At 46.8% G+C, this 22,145-nt stretch overlaps 1 protein-coding gene across 2 annotated transcripts in view; it reads right to left on the reverse strand.

The window, feature by feature from the left end:
• The window catches only part of LMF1 (lipase maturation factor 1), a 229,513-nt gene that overhangs the window by 9,918 nt on the left and 197,450 nt on the right, over positions 1 to 22,145 (reverse strand). For both annotated transcript variants that reach the window (XM_073558439.1, XM_073558440.1), the window contains 2 exons: positions 18,953 to 19,106; positions 15,745 to 15,928 (listed from right to left, as the gene is read on the reverse strand). In XM_073558439.1, the coding sequence (XP_073414540.1) occupies positions 15,745 to 15,928; positions 18,953 to 19,106 (338 nt within the window). The remainder of the gene's footprint in view (positions 1 to 15,744; positions 15,929 to 18,952; positions 19,107 to 22,145) is intronic.

The raw sequence follows: 22,145 nt of genomic DNA on the forward strand, positions 1-22,145 counted from the left end.
GATGAATATTGGTGGAACGGCTGCAGAGTCACTGACATGATATCAATATTGGTGTAAAGGCTGCAGAGAGTCACTGACATGATATGATGCATATTGGTGGAAAGGCTGCAGAGAGTCACTGACATGATACGATGAATATTGGTGGAAAGGCTGCAGAGAATCACTGACATGATATGATGAATATTGTTCGAAGTGCTGTAGAGAGTCAGACATGATATGATTAATATTGGTGGAAATGTTGCAGAGTCACTGACATGATATGATGAATATTGGTGGAAAGGCTGCAGAGTCACTGACATGATATGATGAATATTGGTGGAAAGGCTGCAGAGTCACTGACAAGATATGGTGAATATTGGTGGAAAGGCTGTAGAATCACTGACATGATATGATGAAAATTGGTGGAAAGGCTGCAGAGTCACTGACATGATATGAATATTGGTGGAAAGGCTGCAGAGTCACTGACATGATATGATGAATATTGGTGGAACGCCTGCAGAGTCACTGACATGACATGATGAATATTGGTGGAATGGCTGCAGAGAGTCACTGACATGATATTATGAATATTGGTGGAAAGGCTGCAGAGAGTCACTGACATGATATGATGAATATTGGTGGAATGGCTGCAGAGAGTCACTGACATGATATTATGAATATTGGTGGAATGGCTGCAGAGAGTCACTGACATGATATTATGAATATTGGTGGAAAGGCTGCAGAGAGTCACTGACATGATATTATGAATATTGGTGGAATGGCTGCAGAGAGTCACTGACATGATATGATGAATATTGGTGGAACGGCTGCAGAGTCACTGACATGATATCAATATTGGTGTAAAGGCTGCAGAGAGTCACTGACATGATATGATGCATATTGGTGGAAAGGCTGCAGAGAGTCACTGACATGATACGATGAATATTGGTGGAAAGGCTGCAGAGAATCACTGACATGATATGATGAATATTGTTCGAAGTGCTGTAGAGAGTCAGACATGATATGATTAATATTGGTGGAAATGTTGCAGAGTCACTGACATGATATGATGAATATTGGTGGAAAGGCTGCAGAGTCACTGACAAGATATGGTGAATATTGGTGGAAAGGCTGCAGAGTCACTGACAAGATATGGTGAATATTGGTGGAAAGGCTGTAGAATCACTGACATGATATGATGAATATTGGTGGAAAGGCTGTAGAATCACTGACAAGATATGGTGAATATTGGTGGAAAGGCTGCAGAGTCACTGACATGATATGAATATTGGTGGAAAGGCTGCAGAGTCACTGACATGATATGATGAATATTGGTGGAAAGGCTGCAGAGTCACTGACAAGATATGGTGAATATTGGTGGAAAGGCTGCAGAGAGTCACTGACATGATATGAATATTGGTGGAAAGGCTGCAGAGAGTCACTGACATGATGAATATTGGTGGAAAGGCTGCAGAGTCACTGACATGATATGGTGAATATTGGTGGAAAGGCTGCAGAGTCACTGACATGATATGAATATTGGTGGAAAGGCTGCAGAGAGTCACTGACATGATATCAATATTGATGGAAAGGCTGCAGAGTCACTGACATATCAATATTGATGGAAAGGCTACAGACAGTCACTAACTCACAGTATCAATAAATCTAATAATTTGGGACTTTAAATGCACTCTGGAAATTAATGGCTGACCAAATATATGCTGTAAATAAAGCGCACTACCTACAGACGGCCAGTAGGTGTACTTTTTCCCAAAGCAATCAGTTTGATGTGTTATTGACAGGTGGAAAGGCTGCAGAGAGTAACTGACACATCGTATATCTTATTGCATTAAACTGTTTAGCACCCTGGAAAAAAACAGTCGATGCATTAGTTATGCCAAAATTAATTAATTTTGGGCATCTACTGACCAGGTTTCTCTATTTGTTAGTACTACAGGTTGAGAATTGGTAGAACTAGTGTCCATGACGGGAATGCGAGTCCTGCTACAGTTCACACGTGCGGTGGCTCTATAGGGTGTGCAGACTTCTGCTGCTGCCATTCTACAATTCAAGGGATAGAAAAGAGCAGCTTGTGGAGCACAGGCGAGCACCCGCAGAGCACCATTATGTATTACATTTCATGCCGTTTTCTGCTGCCGGTAGCTTTCCTGCCTTCTCATCCGGCTCTTTACATGATTTTTTGGCCCAGGGAATGAGACGTACGGGCCCCCCGTGTGCCGTGGACGGACTGGCAGGGCTTCCTCCCCCTCTCGGGGTGAGTCAGTGCCGCCATGCCGAGCCCGCTCCCAGTGGGCGCACAGAAGTGAGAGCCAGTTCTGCGGACCAGGAGACGTATTTATGGCAGGAGTGGGTTCCCCTGCTGATTCATGGAGACACAGCTACGGACTGGATCTCGGTGAGGGACATGTGTCAGGGCGATGCCCACGGAGCCGCCGTTTGCTCCTCGGATAGGTTACGACGTGACTCCAGCTTCTTGCTTTCCACCCCAGTACTTTGGGCAGTGCTGCTTTTGACGGGCACTGCCAACTTCTAACCATGGATACCGGCTGGCAGGGCAGCATAATGAAATACTGGTTCTGTGGGAATAATGGAGGCAACATCGAGTCCTAGCACATCTAGTCGCTGACTACAAGCGTTAACCCCTTCCCAACCTGTACATGCAGGAGGACTAGAGTTAAAGATGTTTAAAGAACCGGGTACGTCCAAAACGCAAAAGTAATCTGGATTAATTTAAAGAGCTTGCAATTTTCAATATGATTTAGGGTCCTCGTTTGCACCCCAATTGGCTAAATACAAGTGAATGGAAGAAGACTTGCAGTACCGTTCACAGCCACAGCAACTTGCATGGCGCTGTGCCACTTCCTAGTGAGCTACTGGGGTCACTCCAAGCAGCCGATCAGCAATCTAATATATTCGGGTAATAAAAATTCAATATATATTTTTAATATTCAGGGAATAAAAAAATGAAAAGTGCTGGAAAAAACTCTTTTCAGGGATGTACAATTGTGGATGTTAATAAAATGTTGATTAATCAATTTTCGTAAACAGGAGCCCAAGTTTGAGATATATATATACACATATACATACACATACACACACACGGTACAGACCAAAAGTTTGGACACACCTTCTCATTCAAAGAGTTTTCTTTATTTTCATGACTATGAAAATTGTAGATTCACTCTGAAGGCATCAAAACTAAGAATTAACACACGTGGAATTATATAATTAACAAAAAAGTGTGAAACAACTGAAAATATGTCTTATATTCTAGGTTGTTCAAAGTAGCCACCTTTTGCTTTGATTACTGCTTTGCACACTCTTGGCATTCTCTTGATGAGCTTCAAGAGGTAGTCACCGGAAATGGTTTTCACTTCACAGGTGTGCCCTGTCAGGTCTAATAAGTGGGATTTCTTGCCTTATAAATGGGGTTGGGACCATCAGTTGTGTTGTGCAGAAGTCTGGTGGATACACAGCTGATAATCCTACTGAATAGACTGTTAGAATTTGTATTATGGCAAGAAAAAAGCAGCTGAGTAAAGAAAAACGAGTGGCCATCATTACTTTAAGAAGTGTATATATATATATATATATATATATATATATATATATATATATATATATATATATATATATATACACACACACACACACACTAGCTGAAGAGCCCGGCGCTGCCCGGGCATAGTAACTAACTGTGGTTAGTTATAGCAAATTATAATTATCCTCCATCCCATAGTCTCATGCCCATATACCCATCATACATATCCACCATCCCATAGTCCCGTGCCCATATACCCATCATACATATCCTCCATCCCATAGTCCCGTGCCCATATACCCATCATACATATCCTCCATCCCATAGTCGAGTGCCCATATACCCATCATACATATCCTCCATCCCATAGTCCCATGCCCATATACCCATCATACATATCCTCCATCCCATAGTCCCGTGCCCATATACCCATCATACATATCCTCCATCCCATAGTCGAGTGCCCATATACCCATCATACATATCCTCCATCCCATAGTCCCATGCCCATATACCCATCATACATATCCTCCATCCCATAGTCCCATGCCCATATACCCATCATACATATCCTCCATCCCATAGTCGAGTGCCCATATACCCATCATACATATCCTCCATCCCATAGTCCCATGCCCATATACCCATCATACATATCCTCCATCCCATAGTCCCGTGCCCATATACCCATCATACATATCCTCCATCCCATAGTCCCGTGCCCATATACCCATCATACATATCCTCCATCCCATAGTCGAGTGCCCATATACCCATCATACATATCCTCCATCCCATAGTCCCATGCCCATATACCCATCATACATATCCTCCATCCCATAGTCCCGTGCCCATATACCCATCATACATATCCTCCATCCCATAGTCCCGTGCCCATATACCCATGATACATATCCTCCATCCCATAGTCCCGTGCCCATATACCCATCATACATATCCTCCATCCCATAGTCCCGTGCCCATATACCCATCATACATATCCTCCATCCCATAGTCGAGTGCCCATATACCCATCATACATATCCTCCATCCCATAGTCCCATGCCCATATACCCATCATACATATCCTCCATCCCATAGTCCCGTGCCCATATACCCATCATACATATCCTCCATCCCATAGTCCCGTGCCCATATACCCATCATACATATCCTCCATCCCATAGTCGAGTGCCCATATACCCATCATACATATCCTCCATCCCATAGTCCCATGCCCATATACCCATCATACATATCCTCCATCCCATAGTCCCGTGCCCATATACCCATCATACATATCCTCCATCCCATAGTCCCGTGCCCATATACCCGTCATACACATCCTCCATCCCATAGTCCAGTGCCCATATACCCATCATACATATCCTCCATCCCATAGTCCCGTGCCCATATACCCATCATACATATCCTCCATTCCATAGTCCCGTGCCCATATACCCATCATACATATCCTCCATCCCATAGTCCAGTGCCCATATACCCATCATACATATCCTCCATCCCATAGTCCAGTGCCCATATACCCATCACACATCCTCCATCCCATAGTCCAGTGCCCATATACCCATCACACATCCTCCATCCCATAGTCCAGTGCCCATATACCCATCATACATCCTCCATCCCATAGTCCCATGCCCATATACCCATCATACATATCCTCCATCCCATAGTCCCGTGCCCATATACCCATCATACATATCCTCCATCCCATAGTCCCGTGCCCATATACCCGTCATACACATCCTCCATCCCATAGTCCAGTGCCCATATACCCATCATACATATCCTCCATCCCATAGTCCCGTGCCCATATACCCATCATACATATCCTCCATTCCATAGTCCCGTGCCCATATACCCATCATACATATCCTCCATCCCATAGTCCAGTGCCCATATACCCATCACACATCCTCCATCCCATAGTCCAGTGCCCATATACCCATCACACATCCTCCATCCCATAGTCCCGTGCCCATATACCCATCATACACATCCTCCATCCCATAGTCCAGTGCCCATATACCCATCATACATATCCTCCATCCCATAGTCCCGTGCCCATATACCCATCATACATATCCTCCATTCCATAGTCCCGTGCCCATATACCCATCATACATATCCTCCATCCCATAGTCCAGTGCCCATATACCCATCATACATATCCTCCATCCCATAGTCCAGTGCCTATATACCCATCACACATCCTCCATCCCATAGTCCAGTGCCCATATACCCATCACACATCCTCCATCCCATAGTCCAGTGCCCATATACCCATCACACATCCTCCATCCCATAGTCAACCATTATGACATCATAATGAGGGGCGGGGCTTGACACGCACACACTGTTTCAATCAATCAATCAAATTTATTATCGCCAAGTACATATTACATATACAGTATACAAGGAATTCTTTGTGGCAAAGAGGCAACATAATATATAACAACAGATACAACAAGTAACATCTAACAAGACAGATACAGTATATAGTCTACACATGACGATTTAATTGTTGAACAGAGAGTGGATAGAAGCTGTTCATATGGCGGTTGGTGCTGCATTTGGGGACTCTGAAGCGACGTCCTGAAGGGAGTAGTTGGAATGAGGAGTGTCCCGGGTGAGAGGGATCGGATGAAATTTTCAATGCGTGGGATCGAATACTCTTATCATAAAGATCCTGGATTTTAAGCAGGGGGGAACCTATAATTCTCTCTGCTGTTCTGAAAGTCCTTTGTAAGCGGAGTTTGTCATGCGCAGTGGCTCCCCCATACCAGACTATCAGAGAGGAACAAATCACAGATCTGATGACAGCATTAAAGAATAAGATCAGCAGATTCTTAGACAAACCATATCTTTTCAGCTGACGCAGGAAGAACATCCTCTGTTGTGCTTTTCTTATAACAGCATCCACGTTTTTCCCCCATTTAAGATCATGAGAGATGATAACACCAAGGAATTTGGTCTCTGTGACCCTAAGAACCACTTCGTCATGGATGTAGATTGGAAGTATCTCATGTTGATCTTTCCTAAAATCCACAACCATCTCAGCAGTTTTTTTAGTGTTGAGTACAAGATTATTGGCTTTACACCAGTCACATATTCTTTCCACCTCACTCCGATACAAGTCTTCAGCATTTCCCCTGATGAGACCAATCAGTGTCATATCATCGGCAAATTTCAAGATTTTTACTGAGTCTGCTGAAGAGATGCAATCATTCGTATAGAGAGAAAACAGTAACGGGGACAAAACACACCCCTGAGGTGCCCCGATGTTTGTGACCAAGGTGTCCGAAGTGAATGGTCCAACTTTTACACTCTGTATCCTGGCTGTCAGGAAGTTATAAATCCACAAGCATAAGTTGAGAGGGACTCCAAGAGCTACCATTTTCTTATGAAGTAAATTCGGATCAATGGTATTGAACGCTGAGCTAAAGTCCATGAAAAGAATCCGGACATATGAGTGCAGTTCATCTGTATGATCCAAAATGTACTTCAGTGCCAGATTGACAGTGTCGTTTGCCGAACGATTCTCCTTATAGGCAAACTGAAGCGGGTCCCATAGCTTCTGCGTGAATTTTATCAGGTGGGACATCATAATTCTTTCGAAGACTTTCATAGCTACAGATGTGAGTGCTACTGGTCTATAGTCGTTCAACTCAGAGGATCCCACTTTCTTGGGGACAGGGATAATTGTGGAATTTTTCCAACACTGAGGTACAACGCACTCTTTCAGTGACACATTGTGTATATTTGTCAGTATAGGGGCAAGCTGGGAAGCACATACTTTCAGACACATTGCAGATACACCATCAGGGCCAGGTGCCTTTTTGACCTTAAGTCCCTTCAGGATGCGTATCACCTCTGCCTCGGAGATCACTACTTGGGTGTTGCACAATGAATGATCTTTATATGAACAGACTGAGGAGCTTAGAGATAAATAGCCACTGTGTGTAGAGCTTTCCCCATTATGTAGATAGGGGCAAAATTGTTTGGTGAATTGGAACGCGCGGGGTTAAAATTTCGCCTCACAACATAGCCTAGGACACTCTCGGGGTCCAGACGTGTGACTGTGCCAAATTTTGTGGCTGTAGCTGCGACGATGCGGATGCCAATCTTGGACATACATACATACATACACACATACATACATAGAGCTTTATATATATTATATTTTTTTTTTTTTTTTTTTCTGGAGATGTAATTTTTTTACTATTTTCAAGCTCTCTGTTTGCCGTCAATGAATGAAAACCCGAATATTTACAACCAGAACCTGAGGATTTAGGCAAGTCCTTGTGCCCACCGCCGACAGACGGCCGACCCACTCGGCTCCAGTTATCATCGGCATCATCTGCAGCACATGTATGGTGGACGTATACGGAGCTGTGTTATACAGCCGTCCTCCGAGCCGTGTCCCATCATGGCAGTTTACCGTCTTAGATGCCGCAATCAATGGCGACACTGGCACTTAAGAGGTTGTAAATGGGGGATGACCGGTGGCTGATGGTACTGTCATGGCAGTTGGGGTCCTACTGAAGACCCCCATGTCTGCGTCTGAGCTTCATAGATTGGTAATATTACAGTACACTGCAATACTACAGTATTACAGAGCAACGCACTTGTTACACCTGAGTCCAGCGCAAACGATAATCGGCCTCTCCGGACTGAGACGTCTGCGCTATTACACTATAACATGTACTAAGTGTGGACTGACACACTGAAACAAACCCTCAGCAGTAGGTCAGGGTGGTTTTTGAATCTCTGAATGGAAACTATGAATTTTGCAATTCAATTGTAGCAAGCAGAGATCTTAAAAATATATTCAAGAAAACAATTTCTTCTATGTTGGAGCAACAGTAGGGAAAATAAGTATTTGATATACTGACGACAGTGAGGTAAGGAGGTTCTTGGCCAAAATCTTGTGATACATGACCCCATCCATCCTCCGTTCAATACGGTGCAGTCGTTCTGTCCGCTTTTCAGAAAAGCCCCCCTAAGTATGATGTTTCCCCCTCCATGCTTCATGGGTGGGAGGGTGTTTTCTGGAGGTTGTACTCATCCTTCTTCTTCCTCCAAACACGGCGAGTAGAGTTGAGACCAAAAAGTTCTATTTTGGTCTCATCTGACCACATGACCTTCTCCAATACCTCCGCTGGATCATCCAGATGGTCACTGGCGAACTTCAAACGAGCCTGGACATGTGCTGGCGCGAGCAGGGGGACCTTGCATGCCCTGCAGGATTTTAATCCATGATGGCATAGTGTGTTAATAACAGTGATGTTTGAGACTGTGGTCCCAGCGCTCTTCTTGTCCTTGACCAGATCCTCTCGTGTAGTTCTGGTCTGATTCCTGACCTTTCCCAAAATCATCCTTATCTCAAGACGCAAGATTTTGCATGGAGCCCCAGTCTGAGGAATAGTGACAGTAATCTCATGTTTTCTCCATTTTCTAATAATTGTGCCAACACTTGTTGCCTTCTCACCAAGCCGCTTGCCTATTGTCCTGTAGCCCATTCCAGCCTTGTACAGGTCTACAAATTTTGTGTCTGCTGTCCTTAAGCTGCTCTTTGGTCTTGGCCATGGTGGAAAGGATGGAGTATGATTGAGTGTGTGGACAGGTGTCTTTTATACAGTGAACGAGGTCAAACAGATGCAATTAATACAGGTAATGAGTGCAGAGTAGGAGGCTTCTTACAGAAAAACTAACAGGTCAGTGAGCGCCAGAATTCCTGCTGGTTGGTCGGTGATCAAATGTTTATTTAATGCAATAAAATGTAAATTAATTATGTGAAAATCATACAATGTGATTTTCTGGATTTTATTTTTAGATTCTGTCTCTCACAGGTGACGTGCACCTACGATAAAAATTACAGACGTCTCCAATCTTTGGACTTGCAAAATCGGCAGCGTATCACATACTTATTTCCCCCCACTGTCTAGGTCCGGCAGACGGACTCCATCATTGATGAGCATCTGTGTAAATCCCGGCGCGATCAGTGCAGGGTTCCTCCTGAGTGTCGGGGTGGTGCGGGCGCAGTCGGATCCTGCTGGCTTGTGTCAGGATGTGAGGTGTGAATCAGACTGGCAGAAGGCGAGACGGGGAACACTGCTGCATTGTTCTGAGCACGTTCCTGACTGGCAGCGGCAATCGCGGCCCCGTGCGCGACCGTCAGGCCTGGATCTGCAGCAGCAGCAGGCGGCGGCAGCGGCACTCAACCTCCGGGGGCCACCGCTGTAAGAGCTGCTGGGGCTACATGATGTCTGCCATCTATGTCCATACAAGCCCCACTTTCGTAAAAGGGGCGTCCAAAAAGTTCTGCAACTTTCAAAAGTTTTCGTGACTTTCCACCTCTGCTTGCCCTCGGTGGATGGAAACGGAGGGCTTGTTACCCACTCTGGGGGTATCCAATAATGTTTTCAGTCACTTTACAGCAATCAGGGATCTTGAAAACAGTGAGAAAACCTGGGTGACAACCAATATGGCTGCCATTCCAAATCCCATGGGGGTTGTCAGGCGTGACATTCCATACAAAGCTATGGAAACCGGGCTCCAGGGCGGCTACTACTGTGCCCTTAAGAGGATGGGGTCCGATTCATCCCTGCTCTCTTTGGACCCTTCTGTCCTTGTTTTCCTTCCCTTGCCGCTTCCACATAACAGACCATTTACATATTCTCCGTGTTGGCACCACTGCTGCGTCGGTGCCAACCAGTGACCGGCACAGTGACACATGCGGCCGCTGCATAAACAAGTAGCTTTGCCTAAATATTTCTCTTCCACACGCATGGCCGTACCCGCCGCCATTAATCTAATGCCCCTCTCCCACCCCCCCAAAAAGTCTGCCTCCCCGGGGTGCCAGCTGCCGCTGACTTTTCCACTGTAAACTCGAAACGCGCTGTTATTCCTGGACCCTGCCCTGCATAGTAAAGAGGAGCGACTTGGCGGAGGGCGGCCTTTTAAATTGTATTTTTTTTAACCCTTTCTCCAAATATTCTTGCACTCTTCTAAAAATTTTATAGAGTATTTCCCAATTAAATATCCTAATTATCTGCCCCTGGGAAAGCGGGGTGAGAAACAGCAACCAATGAGCCACTATCCAAATTTCCCTAACTATGTAGCTAGTCTAAGAAACTCCTGACAACCCATATGGGAGATAAATTGGCATCTATTTTTGGTTGTCACTAAGCTTTACCAAAAAAGACCCCCAGTCTGTAGATGGACGACCCATTAATTTCAATAATCGCCATGTAATACTCCCTGTCGTCTGCGGTGGTGCTGTAGGAAAACTTCACACCTGCTGCCAGGATCCATCACAGATCAAAGTCGATCCTCGAGAATCAAAAAGACACCTTGGGATCAGTGTGTTTTGTCAAAAGTGAACAGATCCTTTAAAATTCAAGAGGTTTTACACTACAATAGGAAGTAATGGCGCATTTTATACAGTGATGTTTTTTTTTTTTAATTCTGGACATCCCCTTTAATACAGCGGCACTCCTACAGTGCAAATACAAATCCACAATACTTTCTTTAAAGGTTAGAAACATATTGACCTTACAGGGAAAAAAAAGTCATGCCCCTATAAATAAGTCTGTGTATGTAACGGTGTGTTGTCACCAGGGGTTATACAGTGAATCAGGACTGCAGGTTTGTATAATGTCCAAGTGCTGCACAGTCATCATCATATTAAACAGGGGGATATACATGGACGCTGGACAACTATCCCCAACCTTCACTTTTACTTTATTAGCCTAATTTTAACTATGGCATGACACACCATAACTGGGACACCCCACAAGCCCTCCCTATACCGGGAACACCCCACAAGCCCTGCCGTATACTGGGAGCACACCACAAGACCCACCGTATACCGGGAACACCCCACTAGACCCGCCATATACCGGAAGCACACCACAAGACCTGCCGTATACCAGGAACACCCCACAAGACCTGCCGTATACCGGGAGCACCCCACAAGACCTGCCGTATACCAGGAACACCCCACAAGACCTGCCGTATACCGGGAGCACCCCACAAGACCCGCTGTATACCAGGAACACCCCACAAGACCAGCCATATACCGGGAACACCCCACAAGACCAGCCATATACCGGGAACACCCCACAAGAACCGCCATATACTGGGTGCACCCCACAAGACCCGCCATGTAACAGGAACACCCCACAAGCCCTCCCCATACCGGGAACACCCCACAGGACCTGCCATATACCGGAAACACACCACAAGACCTGCCGTATACAGGGAACACCCCACAAGAACTGCCGGATACACGGAACACCAAAGACCTGCCATATACCAGGAACACCCCACAGAACCTGTCGTATACCGGGAACACCCTACAGAACCTGTCATATACCGGGAACACCCTACAAGACCAGCTGTATATGGGGAACACCCCATAAGACCTGTCGCTTATATCGGGAACACCCCACAAGACCTGCCGTATACTGGGAACACCCCACAAGGCCTGTCGTATACTGGGAACACCCCACAAGGCCTGTCGTATACCAGGAACACCCCACAAGGCCTGCCGTATACCGAGAACACCCCACAAGACCTGTCGTATACCGGGAACACCCCACAAGACCTGTCGTATACCGGGAACACCCCACAAGGCCTGCCGTATACCAGGAACACCCCACAAGACCTGCAGTATACAGGGAACACCGCACAAGACCTGCCGTATACAGGGAACACCTCACAAGACCTGTCATATACAGGGAACACCCCACAAGACCTGCCGTATACAGGGAACACCCCACAAGACCCGTCATATACAGGGAACACCCCACAAGACCTGTCGGATATAGAGAACACCCCACAAGACCTGCCGTATACCGAGAACACCCCACAAGACCTGTTGTATACCGGGAACACCCCACAAGACCCGTCATATACAGGGAACACCCCACAAGACCTGTCGGATATAGAGAACACCCCACAAGGCCTGCCGTATACCAGGAACACCCCACAAGACCTGCCGTATACAGGGAACACCGCACAAGACCTGTCGGATATAGAGAACACCCCACAAGACCTGCCGGATACAGGGAACACCCCACAGAAGCTGTCGTATACCGGGAACACCCCATAAGACCTGTCGTATACCGGGAACACCCCACAAGACCTGCCGGATACCGAGAACACCCCACAAGACCTGCCGGATACAGAGAACACCCCACAAGACCTGCCGGATACAGAGAACACCCCACAAGACCTGTTGTATACCGGGAACACCCCACAAGACCCGTCATATACAGGGAACACCCCACAAGACCTGTCGTATACCGGGAACACCCCACAAGGCCTGCCGTATACCAGGAACACCCCACAAGACCTGCCGTATACAGTGAACACCGCACAAGACCTGTCGGATATAGAGAACACCCCACAAGACCTGCCGGATACAGGGAACACCCCACAGACCCTGTCGTATACCGGGAACACCCCATAAGACCTGTCGTATACCGGGAACACCCCACAAGACCTGCCGTATACCGAGAACACCCCACAAGACCTGTCGGATACAGGGAACACCCCACAAGACCTGTCGGATATAGAGAACACCCCACAAGACCTGCCGGATACAGGGAACACCCCACAGAACCTGTCGTATACCGGGAACACCCCACAAGACCTGTCGTATACCGGGAACACCCCACAAGACCTGTCGTATACCGGGAACACCCCACAAGACCTGCCGGATACAGAGAACACCCCAGAGGACCTGCCGGATACAGGGAACACCCCTCAGAACCTGTCATATACTGGGAACACCCCATAAGACCTGTCGCTTATATCGGGAACACGCCACAAGGCCTGCCGTATACCGGGAACACCCCACAAGGCCTGTCGTATACCAGGAACACCCCACAAGGCCTTCCGTATACCGAGAACGCCCCACAAGACCTGTCGTATACCGGGAACACCCCACAAGGCCTGCCGTATACCGGGAACACCCCACAAGACCTGCCATATACTGGGAACACCCCACAAGACCCGCCGTATACAGGGAACACCGCACAAGACCCGTCATATACAGGGAACACCCCACAAGACCTGTCGGATATAGAGAACACCCCACAAGACCTGCCGGATACAGGGAACACCCCACAGAACCTGTCGTATACCGGGAACACCCCACAAGACCTGTCGTATACCGGGAACACCCCACTAGACCCGCTGTATACCGGGAACACTCCACAAGACCTGCCGGATACAGAGAACACCCCACAGGACCTGCCGGATACAGAGAACACTCCACAAGACCTGCCGGATACAGAGAACACCCCACAGGACCTGCCGGATACAGGGAACACCCCACAGAACCTGTCATATACCGGGAACACCCTACAAGACCAGCTGTATACGGGGAACACCCCCATAAGACCTGTCGCTTATATCGGGAACACCCCACAAGGCCTGCCTTATACCGGGAACACCCCACAAGGCCTGACGTATACAGGGAACACCGCACAAGACCCGTCATATACAGGGAACACCCCACAAGACCTGCCGTATATCGTGAACACCCCACAAGACCTGTCGGATATAGAGAACACCCCACAAGACCTGCCGGATACAGGGAACACCCCACAGAACCTGTCGTATACCGGGAACACCCCACAAGACCTGTCGTATACCGGGAACACCCCACTAGATCCGCTGTATACCGGGAACACCCCACAAGACCTGACGGATACAGAGAACACCCCCCACAGGACCTGCCGGATACAGGGAACACCCCACAGAACCTGTCGGATATAGAGAACACCCCACAAGACCTGCCGGATACAGGGAACACCCCACAGAACCTGTCGTATACCGGGAACACCCCACAAGACCTGTCGTATACCGGGAACACCCCACTAGACCCGCTGTATACCGGGAACACCCCACAAGACCTGACTGATACAGAGAACACCCCCCACAGGACCTGCCGGATACAGGGAACACCCCACAGAACCTGTCATATACCGGGAACACCCTACAAGACCAGCTGTATACGGGGAACACCCCATAAGACCTGTCGCTTATATCGGGAACACCCCACAAGGCCTGCCGTATACCGGGAACACCCCACAAGGCCTGTTGTATACCAGGAACACCCCACAAGGCCTGCCGTATACCGAGAACACCCCACAAGACCTGTCGTATACCGGGAACACCCCACAAGACCTGTCGTATACCGGGAACACCCCACAAGACCTGCCGTATACAGGGAACACCCCACAAGACCCGTCATATACAGGGAACACCCCACAAGACCTGTCGTATATCAGGAACACCCCACAAGACCTGTCGGATATAGAGAACACCCCACAAGACCTGCCGGATACAGGGAACACCCCACAGAGCCTGTCGTATACCGGGAACACCCCACAAGACCTGTCGTATACCGGGAACACCCCACAAGACCTGCTGTATACCGGGAACACCCCACAAGACCTGCCATATACAGGGAACACCCCACAAGCGCTGCCGTATACAGAGAACACCCCACAAGACCTGCCGTATACCGGGAACACTCCACAAAACCTTCCGTATACAGGGAACACCCCACAAGACCTGCCGTATACCGGGAACACTCCACAAAACCTTCCGCATACAGGGAACACCCCACAAGACCTCCCGTATACCGGGAACACTCCACAAAACCTTCCGTATACAGGGAACACCCCACAAGACCTTCCGTATACCGGGAACACCCCACAAGACCTGCCGTATACCGGGAACACCCCACAAGACCTGCTGTATACCGGGAACACCCCACAAGACCTTCCGTATACCGGGAACACCCCACAAGACCTTCCGTATACCGGGAACACCCCACAAGACCTCCCGTATACCGGGAACACCCCACAAAACCTTCCGCATACAGGGAACACCCCACAAGACCTTCCGTATACCGGGAACACCCCACAAAACCTTCCGTATACAGGGAACACCCCACAAAACCTTCCGTATACAGGGAACACCCCACAAGACCTTCCGTATACCGGGAACACCCCACAAGACCTGCTGTATACCGGGATCATCCCACAAGACCCCACGGTTTGGAGATGCTCAGACCCCGTCTTGTACACGACATTTTGGCCTTTCTCACAGACGCTCACATTCTTCAGCAGTGACAGGACGGACATTTGGCTTCTTACCTGGAACGCTGCAAACCACATGAGCCAGTCCAGGCGGTAGTGATAGGGGGATATGACGCAGGGGCGGCGGGTTAAATTTCCCGGTTTGCAGTTAAACTCGTATTCCTCCCATACAGCTTTGGGGTCGTTGGGATCCAGACTGGACGTCCCCTGGATGATCACCTCCGTCCGCTCCTTGGTGACACTGGGGGAGTAATGCAACAAGAAAATGAGATCGAGGTCTCCAAAAGGACTGAACTTCTAACTTATGTTCATCCTGGGCCTTCTGGTTCACCAGTACACATCTACAAGGATGGAAGTTAGCTGAGCAGCTTCCATCATGGCTGCAGGTGACTGATGTCACCTGGTGGCTCCATCGTGAACTATACAGTACTGCTCCGGAGGAGATTTATACCGCAGTTCATCCTGAGCCTCCTGGTTCATGACTACAGATCTATAACAAGGGCTTCCACTTTACAAGCCAAAGAGGCTCTAGGTGGCTTCCATCACCATGTACACTCCTGATATACATCCTCTGTTGTGTCAGAAGGAGGAATAGGCATTTGCTCATCCTGAGCCTCCTGGTTCATGAGGACAAATCTATCACAAATACCTCTATAGACTCAATGTCTTTCACCAAAGGCTCCTGGCAAGTTTCATAAGCCTCTTCCAAATGCCTATAGAAATACTCACCAACATCAGGTAAAGACATTGATGCATTCTATATGTGTACTCATGAATCCGGAGGCTCAGGATGACCACAAGTGTTACAGGCCTCATTTTAACAAAAGTGCCTGGCTTTGTTACCCATAGCAACCAATCACAGAGCAGCTTTCATTTTACCACCTCAGTTTTCTAAATGAAAGCTGCGCTGTGATTTGTCATCCTGAGCCTCCTGGTCCATGAGTACACAAATACACCGCTTCTGCGGCATACTAAGATTGATATTTGTTCATCCTGAACCTCCTGCTTCATGAGCACGTTCTTAGCGACATTAGTCACCGGGGCCCGTCTCGATTAAGGAATGGAGAGTTATTCCGGCAAATCTGAGGGGCGGTTTTATTAGACTGCGGGGGCCGCACGCTTCATATGTAGCAGTGCCGGGTGAGTTATGGCCGCGGCTGGCAGCCCAGCGGTAACAAACACTTTGTAAATCAGGGACACCAAATTAGTCATAAAAGAGGCTTCCTACTGTGCGACTGCAGGGCTGTCAGGTCCCACGTCCTCCCCGATTCATTACCGGCCGAGGGGCTTTATTTCTTTAGGCTGAAATTACCAGGGGTCTCGGGGCCGGCGTCGTCCTGAAATCAGAACCGAGCGCCGGAGAGCGGAAGGGCGGCAGTCCACGGAGGGTCCCGCGAGCCGCGGGGCGCGCAGACTTGGCAGCCATACTCCGTCTACAGCGGTCGCTCCATACCAGCCAAATCTGACAGCCTACCATCAGTTACTGCCTCTCGGCTGCATTTGGGGCTAAGCTGCAATACCGCGTTCAACCTGTGGGCAGGTGTGGCGCCATTTTATAAAGAAAGCAGCCATTTTTTTTTCCTAATTTTTCGCAACTGTTAATTTCTTATCATTTCAAGACACAGTGAACGCAAACAAACTTCTTTATATCCGTACACCAGCAGCAAAAAAAATATTTTTCCATCCACTGACGCCTTGATCTTTATCCCCATGATGAGCCCGCATTCGTACCCGACCAGACGTCATCTGTGCTACACAGCCGGCACCTGCATGTAAACCAGCAGCGACCGGAGCTTGGTCCGATCCCTGCTGTACAACCATTTACATGCTGCTGGCAATCACTGACAGCGGCATTTAAACGATACGATAACGGGGCACTGATGGGACGTCATTACGGGGGCTGCCATTTTCATATTCCTGAGGCCGGGCTTCATAGCAGAACGGACGGGATTTTCTCTACATACGTCAAGCAATTGAATAAAAAAAAAAAGTGTCAAAAATCTATAAAAAAAAAAAAAAAAAAATTAAAATAAATTATATATATAATTTTTTTTTTTTTTTTAGTTTTTGCTATATATTCTTTGTTTATACGCATATAAAAAATAAAAACATAGAAAAGTTCTAACTCGTCCTACTTTAAAAATAAAGTGGTAACATGTCTGGCATTGCCGCGCCCATAAAATCTGCGTCTATCAAAATAAAGGATAATTCATTTTTTTAATCCTTAATTTTAATGAAAATTTAATTTTAAAACCTCTTTTTTTTTTATAAATTTATGATTTTTTTTTCACCGCTTTAAAAAAAAAAAAAAAAAAAAAACTGTCCTTGGCAGGGATTTCTACCTATGGGATTAGGTATGATCGATCGTCATGAGGATCCCTATGGGCGAGGCGGGATGACGCCTCCGCAGCGTGTGCTATGGGGGCCGGTCTTCTACACGTACCCGTAGGTTTTGCGGGCGCTGCCCTCCCGCCACCCTCCGTCCCCCTCCGCTGCGGGGTATTAGCTACTTTCCGCCATCCACTTTGGGCTGGAGATGATTTTATGGTGATGGATTTCGGCAGAAGCTGTTTGTGTTGGCGCCGCTCTCGCTCTGGACGAGCCCCGTCCTCTGGGCCCCGCACAAGACTCGGCCTCCGCCGTCCAAAAAAAAAAAGTCCCCCGACATGTGTTTACCTTCCACTGTGGCCAGGAACACGAAATCCAGAATCAGATGGAAAAGGAAAATACTGGGGGAAAAAAAATATGGATTTTCCATCGTTTTATAAAAGGACAGAGGCCAAAATATCCTGATGGGAGATGGGGGGGCTGTGAGAGAAAGTAATGCACTCCCCAAAAAAAAAAACATTTTTTGCAGCTCCCTTCATGGTTAACTGCTACTAGAAAACATGGCTTAAAAAAAAAAAAAAAAAATAGCGCCACCCCTGACTGCAGGCCGTGTGTGGTATTACAGCCCATTTATGACCTCCTGTCTTTAGAATCCCAGCAATCCCTACCTATGAAAGTGGGGGGAGGGGGTGTAATACCTGGTTTCACCTCTAGTGGTTACTGCAGAAGAAGAATGGGGGCGATCGCCATTACATCTTCCTCCCCAGCAGTGGTCACCCAGCTTTTCTAAGGTCCTGAGTGGCTAATCAGTCCAGCGATACTGCACTGCTGCATATGGAGGAAGAGTGACTGTTTGGGGGGGTCTGGGTAAGCTGGGCGACAGCCCCCTCGCTTGGCCAGCAATGATGGCGTATTGGTCAGTGGGGGGCGCTGGTACCTGCCAAAGGCTCCGTATGTGTTGACGATCCGCAGGGGGTTGAAGGAAGCGTTCATGACTTGCCGGGAGTTCACCAGGTTCAGGACCACCGGGACGCTGAGGTAGGCGATGAGGAGGCCCAGAGAGACGTGAAGCACCCGGCGGACGTAGGACCCTGCGGAGGAAGTCATCACCAAGATACTGTACATTGCAGCGGCACTTACACACTGTAACAAACCAGCAGCACAGGAGAGAGAGCTGTGCACCTGATGTCATTCTCATACACTGTAACACACCTTCTGCTGCGATAAGTTTCAGGCCTACATAATGTCCGGGGATGGCCTTAGGGGTATCAGACCGGGTGCATCAGCCACCCCTGCAGAAGGGGACATCAGCCCTCACCCAAAAGCTCATAAATAATAGGACCTGTGTGATGCGACACTGGTATTCGATGACTATGTATACGGCGGTGAAGGCACAGTATGGCGGTATGTACTACTTTCATATGATATTCCCATCGAATGGAGGTGACAGCACTGCATTGCGGTATTTTTTTCCATATTATATTTGGAGTGTATCACAGTGACAGCACTACATGGCGTTATGTTTTAATTATTTTTTGCGCAGTATTTCCTTTTTTTTACATAAAATTTGCACTGTTTGCCAGTGATTGCACAATATGGTGGTATTTTCCTATTTTATATTATAGTTGCAGTATATGGCGGTGACAGCACTGCATGGAGGTATTTTTCTTTTATTATATTTGCAGTATATGTCGGTGACGGCAATGCATGGAGGTATTTTTTTAAAGTTATTTTTGCACTGTATGGCAGCATGTCTTTTTACATAAAATTTGCACTGTTTGCCAATGATTGCACAATATGGTGATATCTTATTTTATATTATGTTTGCGGTGTATGGCGGTGACAGCACAGTATGGCAGTATGTTTTTGATAATCTGTTTGCACTTTATAGCAGTGATAGCACTATATGGAGATATTTACTTTTTTCATACGACTGCAGTGTATGACAATATTCACTTGTATTACATATGGCGCATATATCAGTGACAGCACTGTAGGGCAGTATTCTTTTTATGATATTTGTAGTGTATGGCGGTGACAGCACTGTAGGGCAGTATTCTTTTTATGATATTTGTAGTGTATGGCGGTGACAGCACTGTAGGGCAGAATTCTTTTTATGATATTTGCAGTGTATGGCGGTGACAGCACTGTAGGGCAGAATTCTTTTTATGATATTTGTAGTGTATGGCGGTGACAGCACTGTAGGGCAGAATTATTTTTATGATATTTGTAGTGTATGGCGGTGACACCACTGTAGGGCAGAATTCTTATGATATTTGTAGTGTATGGCGGTGACAGCACTGTAGGGCAGTATTCTTTTTATGATATTTGCAGTGTATGGCGGTGACAGCACTGTAGCGCAGTATTCTTTTTATGATATTTGTAGTGTATGGCGGTGACAGCACTGTAGGGCAGAATTCTTTTTATGATATTTGCAGTGTATGGCGGTGACAGCACTGTAGGACAGTATTCTTTTTATGATATTTGTAGTGTATGGTGGTGACAGCACTGTAGGGCAGAATTCTTTTTATGATATTTGCAGTGTATGGTGGTGACAGCACTGTAGGGCAGTATTCTTTTTATGATATTTGTAGTGTATGGTGGTGACAGCACTGTAGGGCAGAATTCTTTTTATGATATTTGCACTGTATGGCGGTGACAGCACTGTAAGGCAGAATTCTTTTTATGATATGTGCAGAGTATGGCGGTGACAGCACTGTAGGGCAGAATTCTTTTCATGATATTTGTAGTGTATGGCGGTGACAGCACTGTAGGACAGTATTCTTTTTATGATATTTGTAGGGTAAGGCGGTGACAGCACTGTAGGGCATAATTCTTTTTATGATCTTTGCAGCGTATGGTGGTGACAGCACTGTAGGGCAGTATTCTTTTTATGATATTTGCAGTGTATGGCGGTGACAGCACTGTAGGGCAGAATTCTTTTTATGATATTTGTAGTGTATGGCGGTGACAGCACTGTAGGGCAGAATTCTTTTTATGATATTTGCAGAGTATGGCGGTGACTTCACTGTAGGACAGTATTCTTTTTATGATATTTGTAGTGTAAGGCGGTGACAGCACTGTAGGGCATAATTCTTTTTATGATCTTTGCAGCGTATGGTGGTGACAGCACTGTAGGGCAGAATTCTTTTTATGATATTTGTAGTGTATGGCGGTGACAGCACTGTAGGGCAGAATTCTTTTTATGATATTTGTAGTGTATGGTGGTGACAGCACTGTAGGGCAGTATTCTTTTTATGATATTTGTAGTGTATGGCGGTGACAGCACTGTAGGGCAGTATTCTTTATATGATATTTGTAGTGTATGGTGGAGACAGCACTGTAGGGCAGTATTCTTTTTATGATACTTGTAGTGTAAGGCGGTGACAGCACTGTAGGGCAGTATTCTTTATATGATATTTGTAGCGTATGGCGGTGACAGCACTGTAGGGCAGAATTCTTTTTATGATATTTGCAGTGTATGAAGGTGACAGCACTGTAGGGCAGTATTCTTTTTATGATATTTGTAGTGTATCGAGGTGACAGCACTGTAGGGCAGAATTCTTTTTATGATCTTTGCAGTGTATGGCGGTGACAGCACTGTAGGGCAGAATTCTTTTTATGATATTTGCAGAGTATGGAGGTGACAGCACTGTAGGGCAGTATTCTTTTTATGATATTTGTAGTGTATGGTGGTGACAGCACTGTAGGGCAGAATTCTTTTTATGATATTTGCAAAGTATGGAGGTGACAGCACTGTAGGGCAGTATTCTTTTTATGATATTTGCAGTGTATGGCGGTGACAGCACTGTAGGGCAGAATTCTTTTTATGATATTTGTAGTGTATGGCGGTGACAGCACTGTAGGGCAGTATTCTTTATATGATATTTGTAGTGTATGTTGGAGACAGCACTGTAGGGCAGTATTCTTTTTATGATACTTGTAGTGTAAGGCGGTGACAGCACTGTAGGGCAGTATTCTTTATATGATATTTGTAGCGTATGGTGGTGACAGCACTGTAGGGCAGAATTCTTTTTATGATATTTGTAGTGTATGGCGGTGACAGCACTGTAGGGCAGAATTCTTTTTATGATATTTGTAGTGTATGGTGGTGACAGCACTGTAGGGCA

Source organism: Dendrobates tinctorius, unplaced genomic scaffold (genome assembly GCF_039654945.1).
Source record: "Dendrobates tinctorius isolate UK_male_01 unplaced genomic scaffold, ASM3965494v1 ptg000257l, whole genome shotgun sequence".
Taxonomy (NCBI): domain Eukaryota; kingdom Metazoa; phylum Chordata; class Amphibia; order Anura; family Dendrobatidae; genus Dendrobates; species Dendrobates tinctorius.